The sequence below is a fragment of the Somniosus microcephalus genome, chromosome 3 (assembly GCF_052327205.1).
Source record: "Somniosus microcephalus isolate GS21.2 chromosome 3, FLI_Smic_1.0, whole genome shotgun sequence".
NCBI classification, from domain to species: Eukaryota; Metazoa; Chordata; class Chondrichthyes; order Squaliformes; family Somniosidae; genus Somniosus; species Somniosus microcephalus.
The window spans coordinates 222,521,480-222,541,531 of NC_140989.1; the positions used below are offsets into that span (position 1 = coordinate 222,521,480).

Consider the following 20,052-nt stretch of genomic DNA (forward strand, 5'->3'; position numbering starts at 1 on the left):
GAGAGAGGGGGGTAGAGGGGGAGAGAGAGAGAGGGGGGAGAGAGAGAGAGGGGGGAGAGGGGGAGAGAGAGAGAGAGAGGGGGAGAGAGAGAGAGCGGGAGAGAGAGAGAGAGAGAGGGGGGAGAGAGAGAGGGGGGAGAGAGAGAGGGGGGGAGAGAGCAGCAGGGAGAGAGAGAGAGGGGGGAGAGAGAGAGAGAGGGGGGAGAGAGAGAGAGAGAGGGGGGAGAGAGAGGGGAGAGAGAGAGAGAGAGGGGGAGAGAGCAGCAGGGAGAAAGAGAGGGAGAGAGACAGGGTGAGGGAGGGAAAGTGTGAAGTGGTGGGAGAGGGAGGAAGAGCTCGCCTTCTTCCTTCCTTTAGCCGCTGCAATTCAAATTTCCCGCCGACCTCACAAAATGGTGGCCGCCCTTCTTCACCCGCCGGGTTGAGTCCAGCCCCTTCCCCGGGGTGTCTTCCTCTCTGTTTTTTCTCTCTCTTTTTTCTCTCTCTCTCTCTCTCTCTAAAAACCCTTGGCACCGCCGAAGTGCAGCTAGTATGCAATAAAAGGAGGAAAGTGTTGTATTTATATAACACCTCATCATAGAGTCATAGAGTTATACAGCACGGATAGAGGCCCTTCGGCCCATCGTGTCCGCGCCGGCCATCAAGCCCTGTCTAATCTAATCCCATATTCCAGCATTTGGTCCGTAGCCTTGTATGCTATGGCATTTCAAGTGCTCATCCAAATGCTTCTTAAATGTTGTGAGGGTTCCTGCCTCCACAACCCTTTCAGGCAGTGAGTTCCAGACTCCAACCACCCTCTGGGTGAAAAAGTTCTTTCTCAAATCCCCTCTAAACCTCCCGCCCTTTACCTTGAATCTATGCCCCCTAGTTATTGACCCTTCTACTAAGGGAAAAAGCTCCTCAGTATCCATCCTATCTATGCCCCTCATAATTTTGTACACCTCAATCCTGTCCCCCCTCAGCCTCCTCTGCTCCAAGGAAAACAAACCCAATCTGCCCAGTCTCTCTTCATAGCTGAAGCGCTCCAGCCCTGGTAACATCCTGGTGAATCTCCTCTGCACCCTCTCCAAAGCGTTCACATCCTTCCTGTAGTGTGGCGACCAGAACTGCACACAGTATTCCAGCTGTGGCCTAACCAGTGTTTTTACAGCTCCATCATAACCTCCTTGCTCTTATATTCTATGCCTCGGCTAATGAAGGCAAGTATCCCATATGCCTTTTTTACCACCTTATCCACCTGTTCCGCCGCCTTCAGGGATCTGTGTACCTGCACACCCAGATCCCTCTGACCCTCCGTCTTGCCTAGGGTCTTACCATTCATTGTGTATTCCCTTGCCTTGTTAGTCCCCCCAAAGTGCATCACCTCGCACTTTTCCGGGTTAAATTCCATTTGCCACTGTTCCGCCCATCTGACCAACCCATCTATATCGTCCTGCAGACTGAGGCTACCCTCCTCGCTATTTACCACCCTACCAATTTATGTATCATCCGCGAACTTACTGATCATACCTTTTACATTCATATCCAAGTCATTAATGTAGACCACAAACAGCAAGGGACCCAGCACCGATCCCTGTGGTACCCCACTGGCCACAGGCTTCCAGTCACAAAAACAACCTTCGACCATCACCCTCTGCCTTCTGCCACTAAGCCAGTTTTGTATCCAATATGCCAAGGCACCCTGGATTCCATGGGCTCTTACCTTCTTGACCAGTCTCCTGTGCGGGACTTTATCGAAGGCCTTACTGAAATCCATGTATACCACATCCACTGTGTTACCCTCATCCACACACCTAGTCACCCCCTCAAAATATTCAATCAAATTATTCAGACATGATCTTCCCTTGACAAAGCCATGTTGACTATCCCTGATTAATCCTTGCCTCTCCAAGTGGAGACAAATTTTGTCCCTCAGAATTTTTTCCAATAATTTTCCTACCACTGATGTTAGGCTCACTGGCCTGTAGTTCCCCGGTTTTTCCCTACTTCCCTTCTTGAATAATGGTACTACATTAGCGGTTCTCCAGTCCTCTGGCACATCCCCTGTGGCCAGAGAGGTCCTGAATATATGTGTTAGAGCCCCCGCAATCTCTTCCTTTGCCTCACACAGCAGCCTGGGATACATTTCGTCCGAGCCTGGGGATTTATCCATTTTTAGGCCAGCTAAAACCGCCAATACCTCCTCCCTCTCGATGTTAATATGTTCGAGCATATCACAGCCCCCCGCCCTATTTCTATGTCTACATCGTCCTTCTCCATAGTGAAAACAGATGCAAAAAATTCATTTAGAACCCCTCCTACATCTTCCGGCTCCACACACAGATTGCCACTTTTGTCCCTAATGGGCCCTATTTTTTCCCTAGTTATCCTCTTACCCTTAATATACTTATAAAACATCTTAGGATTTTCCTTTATTTTGCTCGGCAGTGTTATTTCATGGCCCCTCCTTGATCTCCTAATTTCGTTTTTAAGTATCCCCCTGCACTTTTTGTACTCCTCTAGGGCTTCCTCCGTCTTTAGCCTTTTGTATCTGCCAAAAGCCCTCCTTTTTTTCCTAATCCATTCTCGTATATCCCGACATCCAAGGTTCCCTGTGGTTTTTGGAACCACCCTTGACCTTTACGGGAACATGTTGCCATTGTATGATCTCAATCTCCCTTCTGAAAGCCTCCCATTGCTCCGATGCAGATTTTCCTACAAGTAGCTGATCCCAGTCCATTTTGGCCAGATCCTGCCTTATCCTATTAAAATCGGCCTTCCCCCAATTTAGAACCTTTATTTCCGGCCCATCCCTGTCCTTTTCCATGACCACCTTAAATCTCACCATATTATGGTCACTGTCACCAAAGTGCTCACCTACTAGCACTTTTTCCACTTGGCCAGCCACATTCCCTAGAATTAGGTCCAGTACCGCCCCCTCTCTTGTAGGACTTTCTACATGCTGGCTCAAAAAGCTCTCCTGGATGCACTTTAAGAATTCTACACCCTCTGAGCCTTTCACACTCTGACTATCCCACTTAATATTGGGGAAGTTGAAATCCCCCATTATTATTACCCTATTATTTGCACATTTCTCTGAGATTTGCCTACATATCTGTTCCTCTATCTCCCCCTGACTGTTTGGAGGCCTATAGTACACTCCCAGCAAAGTGCTTGCCCCCTTTTTGTTTTTAAGCTCCACCCATATGGCCTCATTAGAGGAACCTGCTAATATAACATCCCTCCTTACTGCAGTAATTGACTCCTTAATTAATATTGCGACACCCCCTCCTCTTATACCTCCCCCTCTGTCTCGCCTGAAGATTCTGTACCCCGGAATATTGAGCTGCCAGTCTTGCCCCTCCCTCAACCATGTCTCCGTGATCGCAACAATATCATACTCCCATGTGTTTATCAACACCTTCAGTTCATCCACCTTATTTGCAAGACTCCTTGCATTAAAATAGATGCCATCCAGCCTTGCCCTTATATATTTGCCCTGTCTACCAAGCTGACTTGTTTTTTTCTCTATAATTGGCAGCACATCACCCCCTATTTCAGCTCCCCTCTGTATCCCATCCCCCTGCCAAGTTAGTTTAAACCCCCCCCAACAGTGCTAGCAAACCTCCCCGCAAGGATATTTGTCCCACTCTGGTTCAGGTGCAACCCGTCCGACTTGTACAAGTCCCACCTTTCCCAGAAGCAGGCCCAGTGATCCAGGAAAGTAAAACCCTCCCCCCTACACCAACTCTTTAGCCACGCATTCATCTGCTCTATCCTCCTATTCCTATACTCACTAGCACGTGGCACTGGGAGTAATCCAGAGATTACAACCTTTGAGGTCCTGCTCCTTAATCTGTTACCTAGCTCCCTAAATTCTTGATGCAGGACCTCATCCCCCTTCCTACCTATGTCGTTGGTCCCAATGTGGACCATGACCTCTGCCTGCTCACCCTCCCCCTTAAGAATGCCCTGTAGCCGCTCAGTGACATCCATGACCCTGGCCCCAGGGAGGCAACAAACCATCCTGGAGTCACGTTTGCGGCCACAGAAACACCTATCTGTTCCCCTTACGATAGAATCCCCTACCACTATTGCTCTCCCACTCTTTTTCCTCCCTTTCTGAGCAGCAGAAGCGTCCCTGGTGCCAGGAAGCTGGCTGCTGCTGCCTTCCCCTGGTGAGTCACCCCCTCAACAGTATCCAACTTGGTATACCTGTTTGAAAGGGGGATGTCCGCAAGGATTCCCTGCACTCCCTGCCTGCCTCTGTTGCTCCGCCTGATGGTCACCCAATTTCTTTCTGCCTGTGCAGCCCTACTCTGCGGCGTGAACAACTCGCTAAACATGCTATCCACGACCCTCTCAGCATCGCGCATGCTCCAAAACTCATCCACCCACAGCTCGAGCGCCGCAATGCGGTCTACAAGTAGCTGCAGCTGGATGCATTTCCCGCACACATGGTCGTCAGGGACACGGGCAGCGTCCCTGACTTCCCACATGGAGCAAGAGGAGCTGAACACGGGTCTGAGCTCTCCTGCCATAACTTACTCCTTTAATTAATTTAAAAATTTATTCAACACCCCAGTTACAGGTATACTCTAGGGCGCTTTATTTACCAACTGTCCCCCCTACAACACAGAGACCCTAGAAATTTAACACCACAGAATTCAAGCTCATAAACAGCGCTCCCTCACTACTGCACTGATGTATCACCTAGATCATGTGCTCCAGTCCTGGAGTGGGGATTGAACATTAATGACTCAGAGGCCTGAGTGCTAACAACTGAGACCTGACAATAATAAACATGACCACCAATTTTCTTTTGCTGCTGCATATGAGTTTGTCTGTTAAGAAATAATTCATTTAGTTGCATCTTTCACAACCTCAGGATGTACCAAAATGCTTCATACACCATCAATTCAATTTTATTTGTCATATATGCAGCAAACTTGTGTACTGCACAATGAAATGTTGATTTTTACAAGTCCTCCCAACATTGGAATAAATATGGCATAGTAATAGAAATACAGTAATAATAAATAAAACAGGAACAAATAATTTATTATTTATTAATGAGTCTTATGGCCTGGGGGTAGAAGCTGTTTTGAAACCTGCTAGTACAAGACCGTATGCTTCGATATCTCTTATCGGACAGGAGCAGGGTGAAGAGGTTGTGGCTGGGGTGGCTCGCATCTTTGATGATTCTCAGGGCCTTCCCCCGGCACCTCTCGGGGTAGATATCCTGCACAGCAGGTAGTTTAATTCCTATAGTATGTTGTGCAGCTTTCACCACCATCTGTAGAGCCTTGCGGTCTATGGCGGTGCAGTTGCCATACCAGGTAGTGATGCAGCCAGACAGGATACTCTCAATGGTGCACCGGTAGAAGTTGGTGAGAATCTGGGGGGCCATTCCAAATTTCTTCAGTCTCCTGAGGAACAACAGGCGTTGGCATGCCTTCTTGGTTACAACGTCGATGTGATTGGACCACGTTAAGTCCTCCGTAATGAATACACCCAGGAATTTGAAGCTGCTAACCCTCTCCACCTCAGCCCCTTCGATGTAGATTGGGGTGTGTCCCTCCCCCTGCCACTTCCTGTAGTCCACGATCATCTCCTTTGTTTTGCTGATGTTGAGGGAGAGGTTCTTGTATTAGCACCATTCTGCTAGGGCTCTTACCTCCTCCCTGTAGCCTGTCTCGTCACCATCTGTGATCAGGCCTACAACGGTAGTGTCATCAGCAAACTTGATGATGGAGTTGGAGTTGTGCGTGGCCACGTAATCATGAGTAAACAGGGAGTACAGAAGGGGGCTGAGCACACAACCCTGGGGAGCTCCCGTGTTCAGGCTCAGTGTGGAGGAGGTATTACTGCCTATTTTCACCACCTGGGGTCTGCCCGTCAGGAAGTCCAGGATCCAGTTGCATAGGGAGGTGTTAAGTCCTAGCTCACTGAGCTTGTTGACAAGCTTGGAGGGGATAATGGTATTGAATGCTGAACTATAATCAATGAACAACATTCTCACATAGGTGTTCCTCTTATCCAGGTGTGATAAGGCAGTATGCAGTACAGTGGCGATGGCATCCATTGAATTAGTTTTGAAGTGTTGTCACCACACGGCAACCACACAGCAATGTCCCACAAAATGCAAAGTGATAATGACCAGATAATCTGTATAAGCAATGTTGGTTGAGGAATAAATATTGGCCAGGATCTGGGAGAACTCCTCTGTTCTTCAAATAGTGCAATGGGATCTTTTACCTTCACCCGAGAGGGCAGACAAGGCCTCGGTTTAACATCATATCCGAAAGACAGCCCCTCTGACAGTGCAGTGCTCCCTCAGTACTGCACCGGAGTATCAGCCTTGATTAAGTACTCAAGTCCTGGAGTGGGTCTCAAACCCACAACTTCTGACTCAGACAAGAGCGCTACCGACTGAGCCATGGCTAAATTCCATTACTAGGTGTGGCTGTCCACGGAGGCTGCATGTTAGAAACCTGTTGGCTTGAACAGTTTCACGAAGGAATCTGGATAACCGGAATTAACCTAGTAACTTGCTGGGAGGAGAAAGAAATGCAATTAAGATATTTCAGAAGTGGTACAGCAGGCTAGAAAAGTGAACATGAAGTTGCAACTAGCAAAGATTGTTGACTAACTTTATGCACAGATAACTCTGACAGCAGTGCATCATATTAAACATACACTCTTAAATTAAATGCTTAACATGGCAAAAAAATCAGATATTACCTTTTTACCTGAAAATTTTAAAGAACACTTAATCTTAGAGTAAAGGAAACCAAATGGTCAAGCAACTTATGTCGTTACAAAGTTTCTTAATTTGCAGAAAAAGCCCTGAGCAGACCTCAAAAAGGGTACATGGTTGCCTCTTGCTCATCCCTGATTTCCTTCGCTCCACTGTTGGCGGCCGTGCCTTCAGCTACCTCAGCACTAAGCTCGGGATTCACTCCCTAAACCTCTCCGCCTCTCCTTCTTTAACACACTCCTTAAACTCTTCCTCTTTGGCCAAGCTTTGGTCACCTGTCCTAACATCTCATGTGGCTCGGCGTCAGTTTGTTCAGTAATCGCTCCTGTGAAGCATGTTGGGACTTTTTACTGCGTCCAAGTGCTGTGTAAATGCAAGTTGTTGCTGCTGTTGTTGGTAATATTGTGCAACCTGCATATTATAGCCATTCCACAAGGCACCCGCATAGAGACCCATCAGAACGTTACTTGAATAAAACAAAAGTCTCCGCTATTAAACTGCTGTCACATGACTGAACGTCTTGATAGGCTCTTCCTTTGAAGGGGTCTTGCATCATCGGCTACCTTAGCAGTGGTTAAGCCACGTCTCTCAGGATCCAACCTTGCTCCCTTGAACAGTCGGGGAACCCTTGATTCCATCAATGGGTGTGCATTGGGAGCACGTGGGAAAACCAAGCATTCAAGGGAGGTCCCTCTGCCTTCAGACGCCCCATCATTTGCACCTCACACTTGGCGAAACAACGGTGGCCCTACCTGCTTGCTGATGTGCACCAGTGTAGAACATTAAGGACCCAAGTCACGCCATTTGAAACAGAGGCAACTGACATCGGACAAGAGGCTGAGGTTTTTGGCCTGCTCACTGCTTACCCTTTCAGCACAGCACACAAGAGGCTTTAAACCTCCCACTGCCTGGCTGCTGTAGCCTCAGGTACTCCTACACAACTTCCCACACAAAGACACTGTGCTTGTCCAAAGGTAATTCCTTGAAATTGTGTCATTGTGCTGTTTAAGAGCTGTTGGCCGGTTTAACGGGATTATCTTCTTTGTGCTCTGTCCCCAAAGGCAGTTTTAGCACATTATTAAAGTTTATAATTGCTAGTTTCTCAGGTCATGACACACACACCCACCCACCCCTCTCTCCTCCCCTATCTCACCTTTCATTCCCAATTGAAGTGTCAGTTGCATTTCATTATCCTACCGCTCAGGGAGCTGTATTCCGCTGCATGCCCACAGACTGAAAGTCACAACATGTCAGGAGTCTTCTCGTTCACGGCTATCGTGTGGAATTTCCGATCAATGCAGGCATTTAATTACTAAATCCACATCTAAAGCAGAATATATATATTCTTTGTAAAAGTCTGGTCTCTGGGCATCACCAAGAATGTTTCTATTTTTGTGTCATTCTGGGGGTCATTTTTACCGTCACCTCCTGGATGGTCAATCAATGAGATGAAAATTGGGCGGGTTCTATAAAGGAGCAGATAGGGAAGGTGAACATTACCCTATGTAACCTAACCACGAGCCCCCCGTGTAACCCAACCACGACCCCCGTGTAACCCAACCACGACCCCCCGTGTAACCCAACCACGACCCCCCGTGTAACCCAACCACGACCCCCCCGTGTAACCCAACCACCATAGTATGTCATATATCCCCATCTTACACCGATTAACAATTTTTTTTAAAAATTTGAATGGAAGGAATTATAGAGCCAGAAGCAATGGTCAAAGGAGGCACAGTTCAGAGGCGAGAGCTACAAGGTAGCGCCAATTCTCCAACCAGGTCCCGTTACATTTCACTGAGCCAATGGAACACAATGGGAAGTGACACGAGCTGAGCTGTGTGTGAGCGGGCTCCTGTCTAGCCATTATTTTGTTGGCACACAAACTAGCGGAGCCGGTTTAGAAGGTCAAAGGAGGAAATCATTGAGCAGATGCCAGAACACGAAGTGGCACCGCCACTGGGTGTGTCCAGATTGAGGTGTTGGCATTTAGATGGCAGGAGTGCCACACCTGACATGAGGTACAGCAGCCTTTAAACATACCAGCTCGCTCTTTCTTTTAAAATTAACTTTGCAGTGTACCCACCACTGACCAAGCTGAGATCCGACAACTCCTGCACCATCCTGTGATGTAGGCTGGAAAATGTGACTGTGGGGATGTTTGGGGTGATGGTAGGATTTGACATAGCTGTGGTGGCCCCCCCATGCCCCGAGAGGGCAGCTGCTTCTGCAGAATTCTGCCCCCACCAAAAGTCAGGAGAGGAGGGGGTGCGAACAATATATACAATTGCTGAGTTGGTAATGTTGTCACTCCAACTGGAGTCGTAGGTTCAAGTCCCAGTCCAGAGACTTGAGCACCTACTTCAGGCTGACACTTCCAGTGGAGTACTGAGGGAGTGCTGCATTGTCAGAGGTGCCTTCTTTTGGATGAGACTTTAAACCGAGGCCCCGTCTGCCTTCTCAGGTGGATATTGGATAAAGGAATAGAGAGTTGTATATCCAAGTTTGCAGATGGCACTAAGTTAGGATGCACAATATGTTGTGTGGATAGGAGCAGGAAGTTACAAAGAGACATAGACTAAATGACTGGGCAGATGGAGTTCAATGTGGAGAAGTGTGAGATCATCCACTTTAGATCCAAGATCGATCATTTGGAATATTTTCCTAATGCAGAGCGACTAGGAGCTGTGGAGAAGCAAATGGCGTCCATGTGCACAAATCATTAAAAGCTAGTAGACAGGTACAAAACGTAATCAAAATGGCTATTGGACTGTTAGCCTTTATCTCAAAAGGGGCTGGAATACAAATGGGAGGAAGTTGTGCTTCAGTTGTACAGAGCCATGGTTAAACCCCAGCTGGAGTACTGTGTTCAGTTTTGAGCACTGCGCCCCAGGAAGGATATATTGGCCTTGGAGGGGGTACAGCGCAGATTCATCAGAATGATACCGGGGCTTAGAGTTAAGTTATGAGGACAGGTTGAATATTCCTTTGGTTTGTATTCCCTTGAGTTTAGAAGGTTGAGGGGTGATCTAATTCAGGTCTTTTAAATGATGAAGGAATTCGATAGGGTTGATAGAGAGAAACTATTTCCTCTGGTGTGGGAATCAAGAACAAAGGAAGTGAAATCTGGAAGCATTTTTTTGAAGAAAGGCTAGTGGAAATCTGGAGCTTTCTCCTCAGAAGGCTATGGGTGCTGGGCGTCCAATGACATTTCCAAGACTGCGATTGATATACTTTTGTAAGGTAAGGGTATCAAGGGATAGGGAGCAAAGGTGTGTAAGTGAAGCGCAGATCGGCCATGATCTATTTTAACAGGCTCGAGGGACTGAATAGCCTACTCTTGTTCCTATGTTTTAATGTAAAAGATCCCATGGCACAATTCGAAGAAGAGCAGGGAAGTCCTCCTGTTGAAATAACAACAGAAAATGCTGGAAATACTCCCAGATCACAAACAGATAATCTCATTGCTGTTTATGGGGCCTTGCTGTGCGCAAATTGGCTGCCACATTTCCTGCATTAGGTAATCAGCTGTGAAGAGCTTCCGGACGTGCGGAGCTCCTGAAAGGTGCTCTATAAATGCAAGTTCTTATCACTGTAACAGTAAAGGCTGCTATTCTTATTTCATCCAGAGGTGGCGCTGTAACCTCAAAAAAAAGTGACAAGAATGCCTGTGGTTCTTAACTTGCTCCAGAGGTGGCGCTGTCACCATTCTCAGCCTTCAACAACAAACACAGCTGGCAGACACCACTTCCTCCAATGAACCATGAGCAACATCACAGGGCATTCACTAAAAATATCAAAGTTCAATCCACGTGAAGGTAAAAATTCATTGAAGTGATGAGGTATTTTTAAGTTTGACTTTGTTTAGTGGTCTGGATCGCAGGAGGCTGGCATCCATTTTTACAGCATTAAACTCCTGATCACCAAGGTAGAATTGTAGATCTACAACAATATGGTTCAGTAATTCAGTCGTGGGGAGAAGGGAATCGGATTTAAGCCGATTCATGGATATCACTCTCCCACAAGCTGAACTGCAGAAAACCCCACAGAATAAAATCACCTACAGATTTCATAAAATCACATTGCTGGACCAAGCCCATAAAATCATACAGCACAGGCGGCCGCCATCCGGCCCATCATGCCTGTGCCAGCTCTCTGAAAGAGCCATCCAATTAGTCTCGCTCCCCTGCTCTTTCCCCACAGCCCTGAAATTTTTCTCCAAGTATTTATACAATTCTCTTTTGAAAGTTACTTTTACATCTGCTTCCACCACCCTTTCAGGCAGCGCATTCAGATCATAACCACTCTGTGCGTAAAATAAAATGTTCCTCATCTCCCCTCTGGATCTTTTGACAATTAACTTAAATCTGTGTCCTCTGCCAATGGAAACCGTTTCTCCCTATCTGTTCTATCAAAACCCTTCATAATTTTGAACATCTCTATTAAATCTCCACTTAACCTTCTCTGCTGTAAGGCGAACAATCCCAGTTTCTCTCATGTCTCTCTATATAACTGGGTTCTGAATCTCTTCGAGGCATCATTAAATCTTCAAAATATTTCCTTCCTTTCTAACGTCTGCTTTTGGCAGCGGTCTTCTGGAATCAGTTGTGAATGCATTGCATGTCACACTCTGGGAATGCAACCTGTATTTTCGACTGTCTAGGACTACACGTCTTGATCCAAGGATAATGAGTTTTGGCACACAAATTAAAGATTTTTATTCCATGGGATGAAATGATATTTTACCATCGGGCAAGTCTCAGTTCACTCGAGTGACATGAGAAAGCAAACCAGGAATCCGCAAGGGTGTTACCGTCTTCTCATTGGTCAAAGGAACAGAGTTGCATGAGTAATCTTCTTCACTATCGAAGGAGACACATTACAACTGATTTATTGGGGCTCGGTCCAGCAATGAGAAATATTACAGGATTTTACAGCACACTTTGTAAATGCAACACCCGGTGTTGTGCTGAAGCACGCAGATCAGGAAGGTGTCCAGGCTTAACCCCCAATACGGGATTGTAGCTGTTGTGTCAGCCATGGCTCGGTGGGTTGCATTCTCGCCTCTGAGGCAGAAGGTCGTGGGTTCAGAGTTCCACTTCAGAGACTTGAGCACATAATCCAGGCCGATACTCCAGTGTAGTACTGTTGGATGCTGCTATCTTACAGATGAGATGTTGAAACGGAGGCTCTGTCTACCCTCTCAAATGGACGTAAAAGGTCCCACGGCACAATTTCGAAGAAGAGCAGAGGAGTTCTCCCCAGTGTCCTGGCCAATATTTATTCCTCAACCAACATCTTGAAAACAGATTTTCTGGTCATTATCATATTGCTGTTTGTGGGATCCTGCTGTGTGTAAATTGGCTGCCGCATTTCCTATATTACAACAGTGACTACACTTCCAAAGTACTTAATTGGTTGTAAAGTGCTTTGGGATGTCAGGAGGTCGCTGTATAAATGCATGGATTTTTCTTTCAATATGCTCGGATCTCAGTTGTCATAGCAGTAGGAGGCACTACTAGTGGTCTCAATGTTCATGGGCTCTGGAAAGGTGAGAAAGATAAATCACGCCGGATTCTCACTGCTGATCGCCATCCAGTGGGGAGTGCGTGTGCCTGATCACTAATGCTCCTCCGTCCATGGAATAACCTGCTGACACTCATTATCCAGGCTCACACACACGAAGGTAGGCCCCCTCCCCTGTGTGGTACCAGAGCATCTCTCCTCCAGCACTTGTGGAAACGCACCCCAGCAGCAGTTAGTGTCTTCAGGAGAGGAGCAGGAGAAAACTGAGGGCGTAAAATGAAATCATTGAAAAATACTGGCTAATCGCCCATTGCAATTGCACACAAGGACGTCCGGCCAACCCACGCTATTTCCTTTAATTGACCTTGTTAAGCCCGCCCTGTGGGCTTAGCTGGCCAATTAAGGGAAAGCCAGTGACAGAGGATGTCAACGTTTCATCTGTCAAAATTTTTTTGACAGATGAATTGTCAGCGTTTGACAGGTTTGAGAAGCTGTCAAACACGATCTCTGTTCTAATGTGAGCCCTTGTACTGAAGGCTCACCAAAACCTCTTTCCTCAGCAGAAATCAGATGGCTGCTGCATCTCAGAATGCAGCAGCCATTCTGTCACCTGTGCCGTTGAGATGAGGCACCTCCGGATCTCCAAGGGTTGAAGCCTGCAGGAAGAAGCAAAGGTAAGTAAACTTTTTCCTAACACTTTACACTCACCTCTCATACTTACCTCTCCACTCTTGCACCCATCACTCACCTCCACAGCGGCCTTTTCGATCTCTCTCAATTCAATTCAATTCAATTCAAATCGCTTTATTGGCATGACAAGTTACATCTTATGTTGCCAAAGCATCGAAAAACATTCATAGAGTCATAGAGTCATAGAGTTTTACAGCACAGAAAGAGGCCCTTCGGCCCATCGTGTCTGCGCCGCCCATCCATCCCTGTCCAGTCTAATCCCATTTTCCAGCATTTGGTCCATAGCCTTGTATGCAATGGCATTTCAAGTGCTCATCCAAATGCTTCTTGAATGTTGTGAGGGTTCCTGCCTCTACCACCCTTCCAGGCATTGAGTTCCACATTCCAACCACCCTCTGGGTGAAAAAGTTCCTCCTCAAATCCCCTCTAAATCTCCTGCCCCTTACCCTGAATCTATGCCCCCTTGTTATTGACCCCCCTACTAAGGGGAAAAGTTCCTCTTTGTCTACCCTATCTATGCCCCTCATCATTTTGTACACCTCAATCAGGTCCCCCCTCAGCCTTGTTTGCTCCAAGGAAAACAACCCCAGCCTGTCCAGCCTCTCTTCATAGCTGAGGCGCTCCATCCCAGGTAACATCCTGGTGAATCTTCTCTGCACCCTCTCCAAAGCAATCACATCCTTCCTATAGTGAGGCGACCAGAACTGCACACAGTACTCCAGCTGTGGCCTCACCAGCATTTTGTACAGCTCCATCATAACCTCCCTGCTCTTATATTCTATGCCTCGGCTAATGAAGGCAAGTATCCCATATGCCTTTTTAACCACCTTATCTACCTGTTCCGCTGCCTTCAGGGATCTATGTACATGTACACCAAGGTCCCTCTGACCCTCTGTACTTCCTAGGGTCCTACCACTCATTGTGTATTCCCTTGCCCTATTTGTCCGTCCAAAATGCATCACCTCGCACTTTTCAGGGTTAAATTCCATTTGCCACTTTTCCGCCCATCTGACCAACCCGTTTATATCGTCCTGTAGCCTGAGGCTTTCCTCCTCACAATTTACCACCCCACCAATTTTCGTGTCATCTGCGAACTTACTGATCATACCTTTTACATTCTCATCCAAATCATTTATGTAGATCACAAACAACAAGGGACCCAGCACCGATCCCTGAGGTACCCCACTGGACACAGGCTTCCAGTCACAAAAGCAACCTTCGACCATCACCCTCTGCCTCCTGCCACTCAGCCAGTTTATGATCCAACGCGCCAAGGCACCCTGGATCCCATGGGCTCTTACCTTCTTGACCAGTCTCCTATGCGGGACTTTGTCAAAAGCTTTACTGAAGTCCATGTAAACCACATCCACAGCATTTCCCTCATCCACCCCCCTAGTCACCCCCTCGAAAAATTCAATCAGATTTGTCAGACATGATTTACCCTTGACAAAGCCATGCTGACTATCCCCGATTAATCCTTGCCTCTCCAAGTGGAGACTAATTTTGTCCCTCAGAATTTTTTCCAATAATTTCCCTACCACAGATGTTAGGCTCACTGGCCTGTAATTCCCTGGTTTATCCCTGCTACCCTTCTTGAATAATGGTACTACGTTAGCTGTTCTCCAGTCCTCTGGTACATCCCCTGTGGCCAGAGAGGTTCTGAAAATTTGTGTCAGAGCCCCTGCAATCTCCTCCTTTGCCTCCCACAGCAGCCTGGGATACATCTCGTCTGGGCCTGGGGATTTATCCACTTTTTGGCCTGCTAAAACCGCTAGCACCTCCTCCCTCTCGATGCTAATATGTTCAAGTATGTCACAGCCCCTTTGCCCGATTTCTATGTCTGCATCGTCTTTCTCCATAGTGAACACAGATGCAAAAAATTCATTTAAAACCCCGCCTACATCATCTGGCTCTACACACAGATTGCCACTTTGGTCCCTAATGGGCCCTGCCCTTTCCCTGGTTATCCTCTTGCCCTTAATATACTTATAAAACATCTTAGGATTTTCCTTTATTTTGCTCGCCAGTGTTATTTCATGGCCCCTCCTCGCCCTCCTAATTTCTTTTTTAAGTATGCCCCTGCATTTTTTATACTCCTCTAGGGCTTCTTCCGTCTTTAGTCTTTTGTAACTGCCAAAAGCCCCCCTTTTATTTCTAATGCATTTTTGTATATCCCTTGTCATCCAAGGTTCCCTTTGCTTGTTGGTCCCACCCTTGACCTTTACAGGAACATGTTGGCGTTGTACTCTCTCTATTTCATTTCTGAAAGTCTCCCACTGTTTTGATGCGGATTTTCCTATAAGTAGCTGCTCCCAGTCCAATTTGGCCAGATCCTGCCTTATCATATTAAAATCGGCCTTCCCCCAATTTAGAACCCTTATTTCCGGGCCGTCTTTGTCTTTTTCCATGACCACCTTAAATCTCACCGAATTGTGGTCACTGTCGCCAAAATGCTCTCCTACTGACACTTCCACCACTTGCCCGGCTACATTCCCCAGAATTAGGTCCAGTACCGCCCCCTCTCTTGTAGGACTTTCTACATGTTGGCTCAAAAAGCTCTCCTGGATGCACTTTAAGAATTCTGCACCCTCTAAGCCTTTCACACTCTGACTATCCCAATTTATATTGGGGAAGTTGAAATCCCCCACTATTATTACCCTATTATTTTCGCACTTTTCTGAGATTTGCCTACATATCTGTTCCTCTATCTCCCCCTGACTGTTTGGGGGCCTATAGTACACTCCCAGCAAAGTGCTTGCCCCCTTTTTGTTTTTAAGTTCTACCCATATGGCCTCATTAGAGGAACCCACTAATATATCATCCCTCCTTACAGCAGTAATTGACTCCTTAATTAATATTGCAACACCCCCTCCCCTTTTACACCCCCCTCTGTCTCGCCTGAAGATTCTATACCCCGGAATATTGAGCTGCCAGTCCTGACCCTCCCTCAACCATGTCTCCGTCATAGCAACAATATCGTACTCCCATGTGTTCAACAACAACTTCAGTTCATCCACCTTATTTGCAAGACTCCTTGCATTAAAATAAATGCCTTCCAGCCCTGCCATATTCTCTTTTGCCTTCACATATTTGCTTTGCCTTCCCAGCTGACTTGTTTTTCCCTCTGTATTTGGCTGTAAATCACCCCCTACTATAGCTCCACTCTGTACCCCATCCCCCTGCCAAGTTAGTTTAAACCCCCCCCAGCAGTGCTAGCAAACCTCCCCGCAAGGATATTGGTTCACCTCTGGTTCAGGTGTAAACCGTCTGACTTGTACAAGTCCCACCTTTCCCAGAAGCAGACCCAGTGATCCAGGAAACTAAAGCCCTCCCCCCTGCACCATCCCTTTAGCCACGCATTCATCTGTTCTATCTTCCTATTCCTATACTTACTAGCACGTGGCACCGGGAGTAATCCAGAGATTACAACCCTTGAGGTCCTGCTCTTTAATCCTTCACCTAGCTCCCTAAATTCTTGCTGCAGGACCTCATCCCTCTTTTTACCTATGTCGTTGGTACCAATGTGGACCACGACCACGACCACTGGCTGTTCACCCTCCCCCTCCAGAATGCCCTGCAGCCGCTCAGTGACATCCTTGACCCTGGCACCAGGGAGGCAACAAACCATCCTGGATTCACGTCTACGGCCACAGAAACGCCTATCTGTTCCCCTTACTATAGAATCCCCTACCACTATTGCTCTCCCACTCTTTTTCCCCCCTTCCTGGGCAGCAGGAGCACCGCCAGTGCCAGGAAGTTGGCTGCTGCTGCCTTCCCCTGGTGAGTCATCCCCCTCAACAGTATCCAAAGCGGTATACTTATTCATGTTTGTTCACAAAAATACAGATCTATCCATACAGTGTATAAACAGATATATCCCTGAGTGTATAAATATACTTTCATATAATTTATATATACTCTTTTCTTATAATTAGTGGTTGTCCCTCTGTTTATGGCAAGCTGTAACATAGTGTGCCGCTAGTGTTATACAATTTCTCTCTTCCCCTAGTAGGTATGGGAGTTTTTGGTCGTCATTCAAATTTCTGAAATCCGGGCATATTTTTGTGAATTTTGGGTAGAAATTCTCCCTTATGCCCTGATATTTTCTACAAGCTGTGAGGAAGTGCATCTCTGTCTCCACCACTCCCTGACTGCAGTGAGAGCATGTCCTGTCCTCTCTTGGTAGCCGGGTCTGTCTGTGTCACCCCCGCAGACCACTGCTCACCTCGTTGACCCTGGCGAGGTTCAGTACCGTTGGGAAGCCCGCACTTGCAGGGGTAAAATGGGGATAAGCCTCAAAACTGCCTGTTAACTGGCAGTAATCCCCTTCCTGCCTAGAGGAGACGGGCCCCTACGTGAGTCAGGGACCCGCCTCCCGGGAAGATAGCACAGAGGCGGGTTGGGAGCGGGTTTGGTACCCGCTCCCAGTTTCTGCCATTTTCCCCACAGTCCCACCTCCCCAGGGCTGGGAAAATTCCCCTTTTGGAGTGAAGACCAAGTGTAGTTCATAAGTCAAGTGGGTTTAGAGGGGATAATGTGGATGGGTAAGGGATGCAGTGGAAGAAGGGGCAAGGGGAGGAGATTGATGGGCTCAAACTGCAGGATTCCTTGCACAGCAGGGGAGGAGGGGCTTTGGCGAATGTCGAAGGGTAAGAAGCATGTGAAGGACAACATCAGCGAGGGAGGGGAGGCGCAGTGAGAGGTTCCCAATTTCCTGTTTAGTGGGGGCTTAACTACGAATTTCACACTCAGGGATGGGGGTCTCAGTTCAGTGTTCAATGTGGGGGGTTGAGTTACCGATTTTACGTTCAGTTGTGGGTGCGGGGGGTGGAGATGTGCCAGGACTGGAATCAGTGGCGAGCACCGTCACTAGCTGCGTGCTAGACTGAAATGGTGAGTCTGTGCTCGGCTTGCTTTCTCAGGGACTGCATCGTGGGGTTAATCCCCGTTACACCGAGCTGGCATGGAAAAAGAAAGCCTTGCATTTCTATAGCGCCTTTCACAACCTCAGGATACCCCAATGAAGTACTTTTGAAGTGTAGTCATTGTTGTTATGTAGGAAACGCGGCAGCCAATTTGCACACAGCAAGATCCCACAAACAGCAATGAGATAAATGACCAGATAATCTGTTTTTCGTGATGTTGGTTGAGAGATAAATATTGGCCAGGACTCCGGGGATAATTCCCCTGCTCTTCTTTGAATAGTGCCATGGGATCTTTTACGTCTACCTGAGGTTTAACGTCTCATCCGAAAGACTGCACATCCAACAGTACAACACTCCCTTCAGTACTGCACTGGACTGTTAACCTAGATTTTGTGCTCAAGTCTCAGAAGTGGGGCTTAAACCCACAACCTTCTGATTCAGAGACGAGAGTGCCACCCATTGAGCCACAGTGGATACTAAAGCTTCAAATACAGAGCAAGACTTCTCTTTCATAAAAGTGTAAGTCCCACCTTAGTGCAAATCCTCTTATTTTGGGTCAATGACAATGAGGTATGGTGGCTCAGGGAGATGGGAGAGTAAATTTTAATCAAGGGTCAGGATGATTTATTCCATAACTGGTGGAAAACTTACATTGAAATGATAATCACTTATAGACCAATATTTTGCCCCCAGGCTCTGAAATCTTCCAGAGAAGGACTCCCTGATCATATTCACAGTCCGGCTGCGAAGCCAACTAATGACCAGACTGTGTAATTACACCAGCGTGACAGGTTTACATAGCCAAAATACATTATGAATATGGGCATAAGTGTCAGCTGCGGCTCAGTGGCGGAGATGCTATCTTTCGGATGAGACATTAAGCCAAGGCTCCGTCTGCCCTCTCAGCCATCACTAAAACAGATTATCTTGTCAGTATCTTACTACTGTTTCCTACATTACAACAGCGATTACACTTCAAAAAAGTACTTCATTGGCTGCAACGTGCTTGGGGACATCCTAAGGTTGTGAAAGGCACTATAGAAATGCAAGTTCTTTCTTTATACGATTTTATAATGGGGAAAAGTTGACACAAAATGCGTGGCAAAACTGTGACAACTTGAAGTCAAGTGGTACAGACAGGAAGTGCACTCATGTTTTAATATGATATCAATTTCTCGCTCAATAACAAAACTTATGAGCAATTTGGGAATCATAGAGGTAAAGTTGGTTGGAGCACCACAGTTTCTTTGCAGAAACAAGCTAGGGACAGGGGAGGTACAAAAATGAGGAGCTACAGCCCAACCACTGGCAGGAGGATGTAATTACACTGTGACAAATTTACATAGGCAGTTTTGATTATAAATATGAACATAATGATTCACAATGGGCAAAGTTCACATCAGGAGGTATGGTTTTGTAAACAGGAAGTGCATGCGAACATTTCACACATTTATAGATATGTACAGCTCATGAAATTCTTGAAAGAAAACAAATCCAGGCAGACCCTGTAAGAACCAGAATCTGGGTCGACCGTGGCGAAAGGTTTAAAGGAGGTGAACAGATTTTGAAAACAGGTAAGCTTGCTTGGTGCTCCGAGGATTTTATATTTACCGGGAGTACAAACATGCCATTCCCTGCAAATTCTCCCATGTGCCGTCATTCAGCTGGGTCGAATCCAATTGTGATTCCCCCATCAATGCTGTTCCTTTATTCACCAAGCTTTGAGAGCCAGAGTTTTGTGTTCTAAGAGGAACCTTCGCCTCTTCCTGACCTGACAGGTATCCCATTCTGCCCTCGGCAACAGGATTAGTTTTCACAGGCTTTAGTCAAGAGGCAAGCCCCATAGACATGACATGCTGAGCTGCTGCTGTCTGCTTTAGTACCTTTGATCAACATACCATCAGTCTCTCAAACTTTCTCCTCAATTTGAGTAATGTCGATCATTACGAAGGGAACAGACTGATGTTCCAGACATTCACACAAAAATATATTATAATTAAACAAATGATTAACATTCCCAACGTGGAGATACATCTTCATTACAACATTAATACCTAAACACAATCCAACATTGAAGACTAATATCCATCAATACAACATTAATGCCTGTACACAATCTAACATTGAACACTCTCACGTAGAAGTGCATTAATACCTATACACAATCTAATA

General features: G+C 46.7%; 1 protein-coding gene across 1 annotated transcript in view; it reads right to left on the reverse strand.

The window, feature by feature from the left end:
• Positions 1-7,292, reverse strand: part of LOC147121727 (LIM homeobox transcription factor 1-alpha-like) — a 177,419-nt gene extending 170,127 nt beyond the window's left edge. The window contains exon 1 of the mRNA XM_085977992.1: positions 7,207-7,292. Coding sequence (XP_085834118.1) covers positions 7,207-7,292 — 86 coding nt within the window. The remainder of the gene's footprint in view (positions 1-7,206) is intronic.
• Between the last annotated feature and the right edge of the window lie 12,760 nt (positions 7,293-20,052).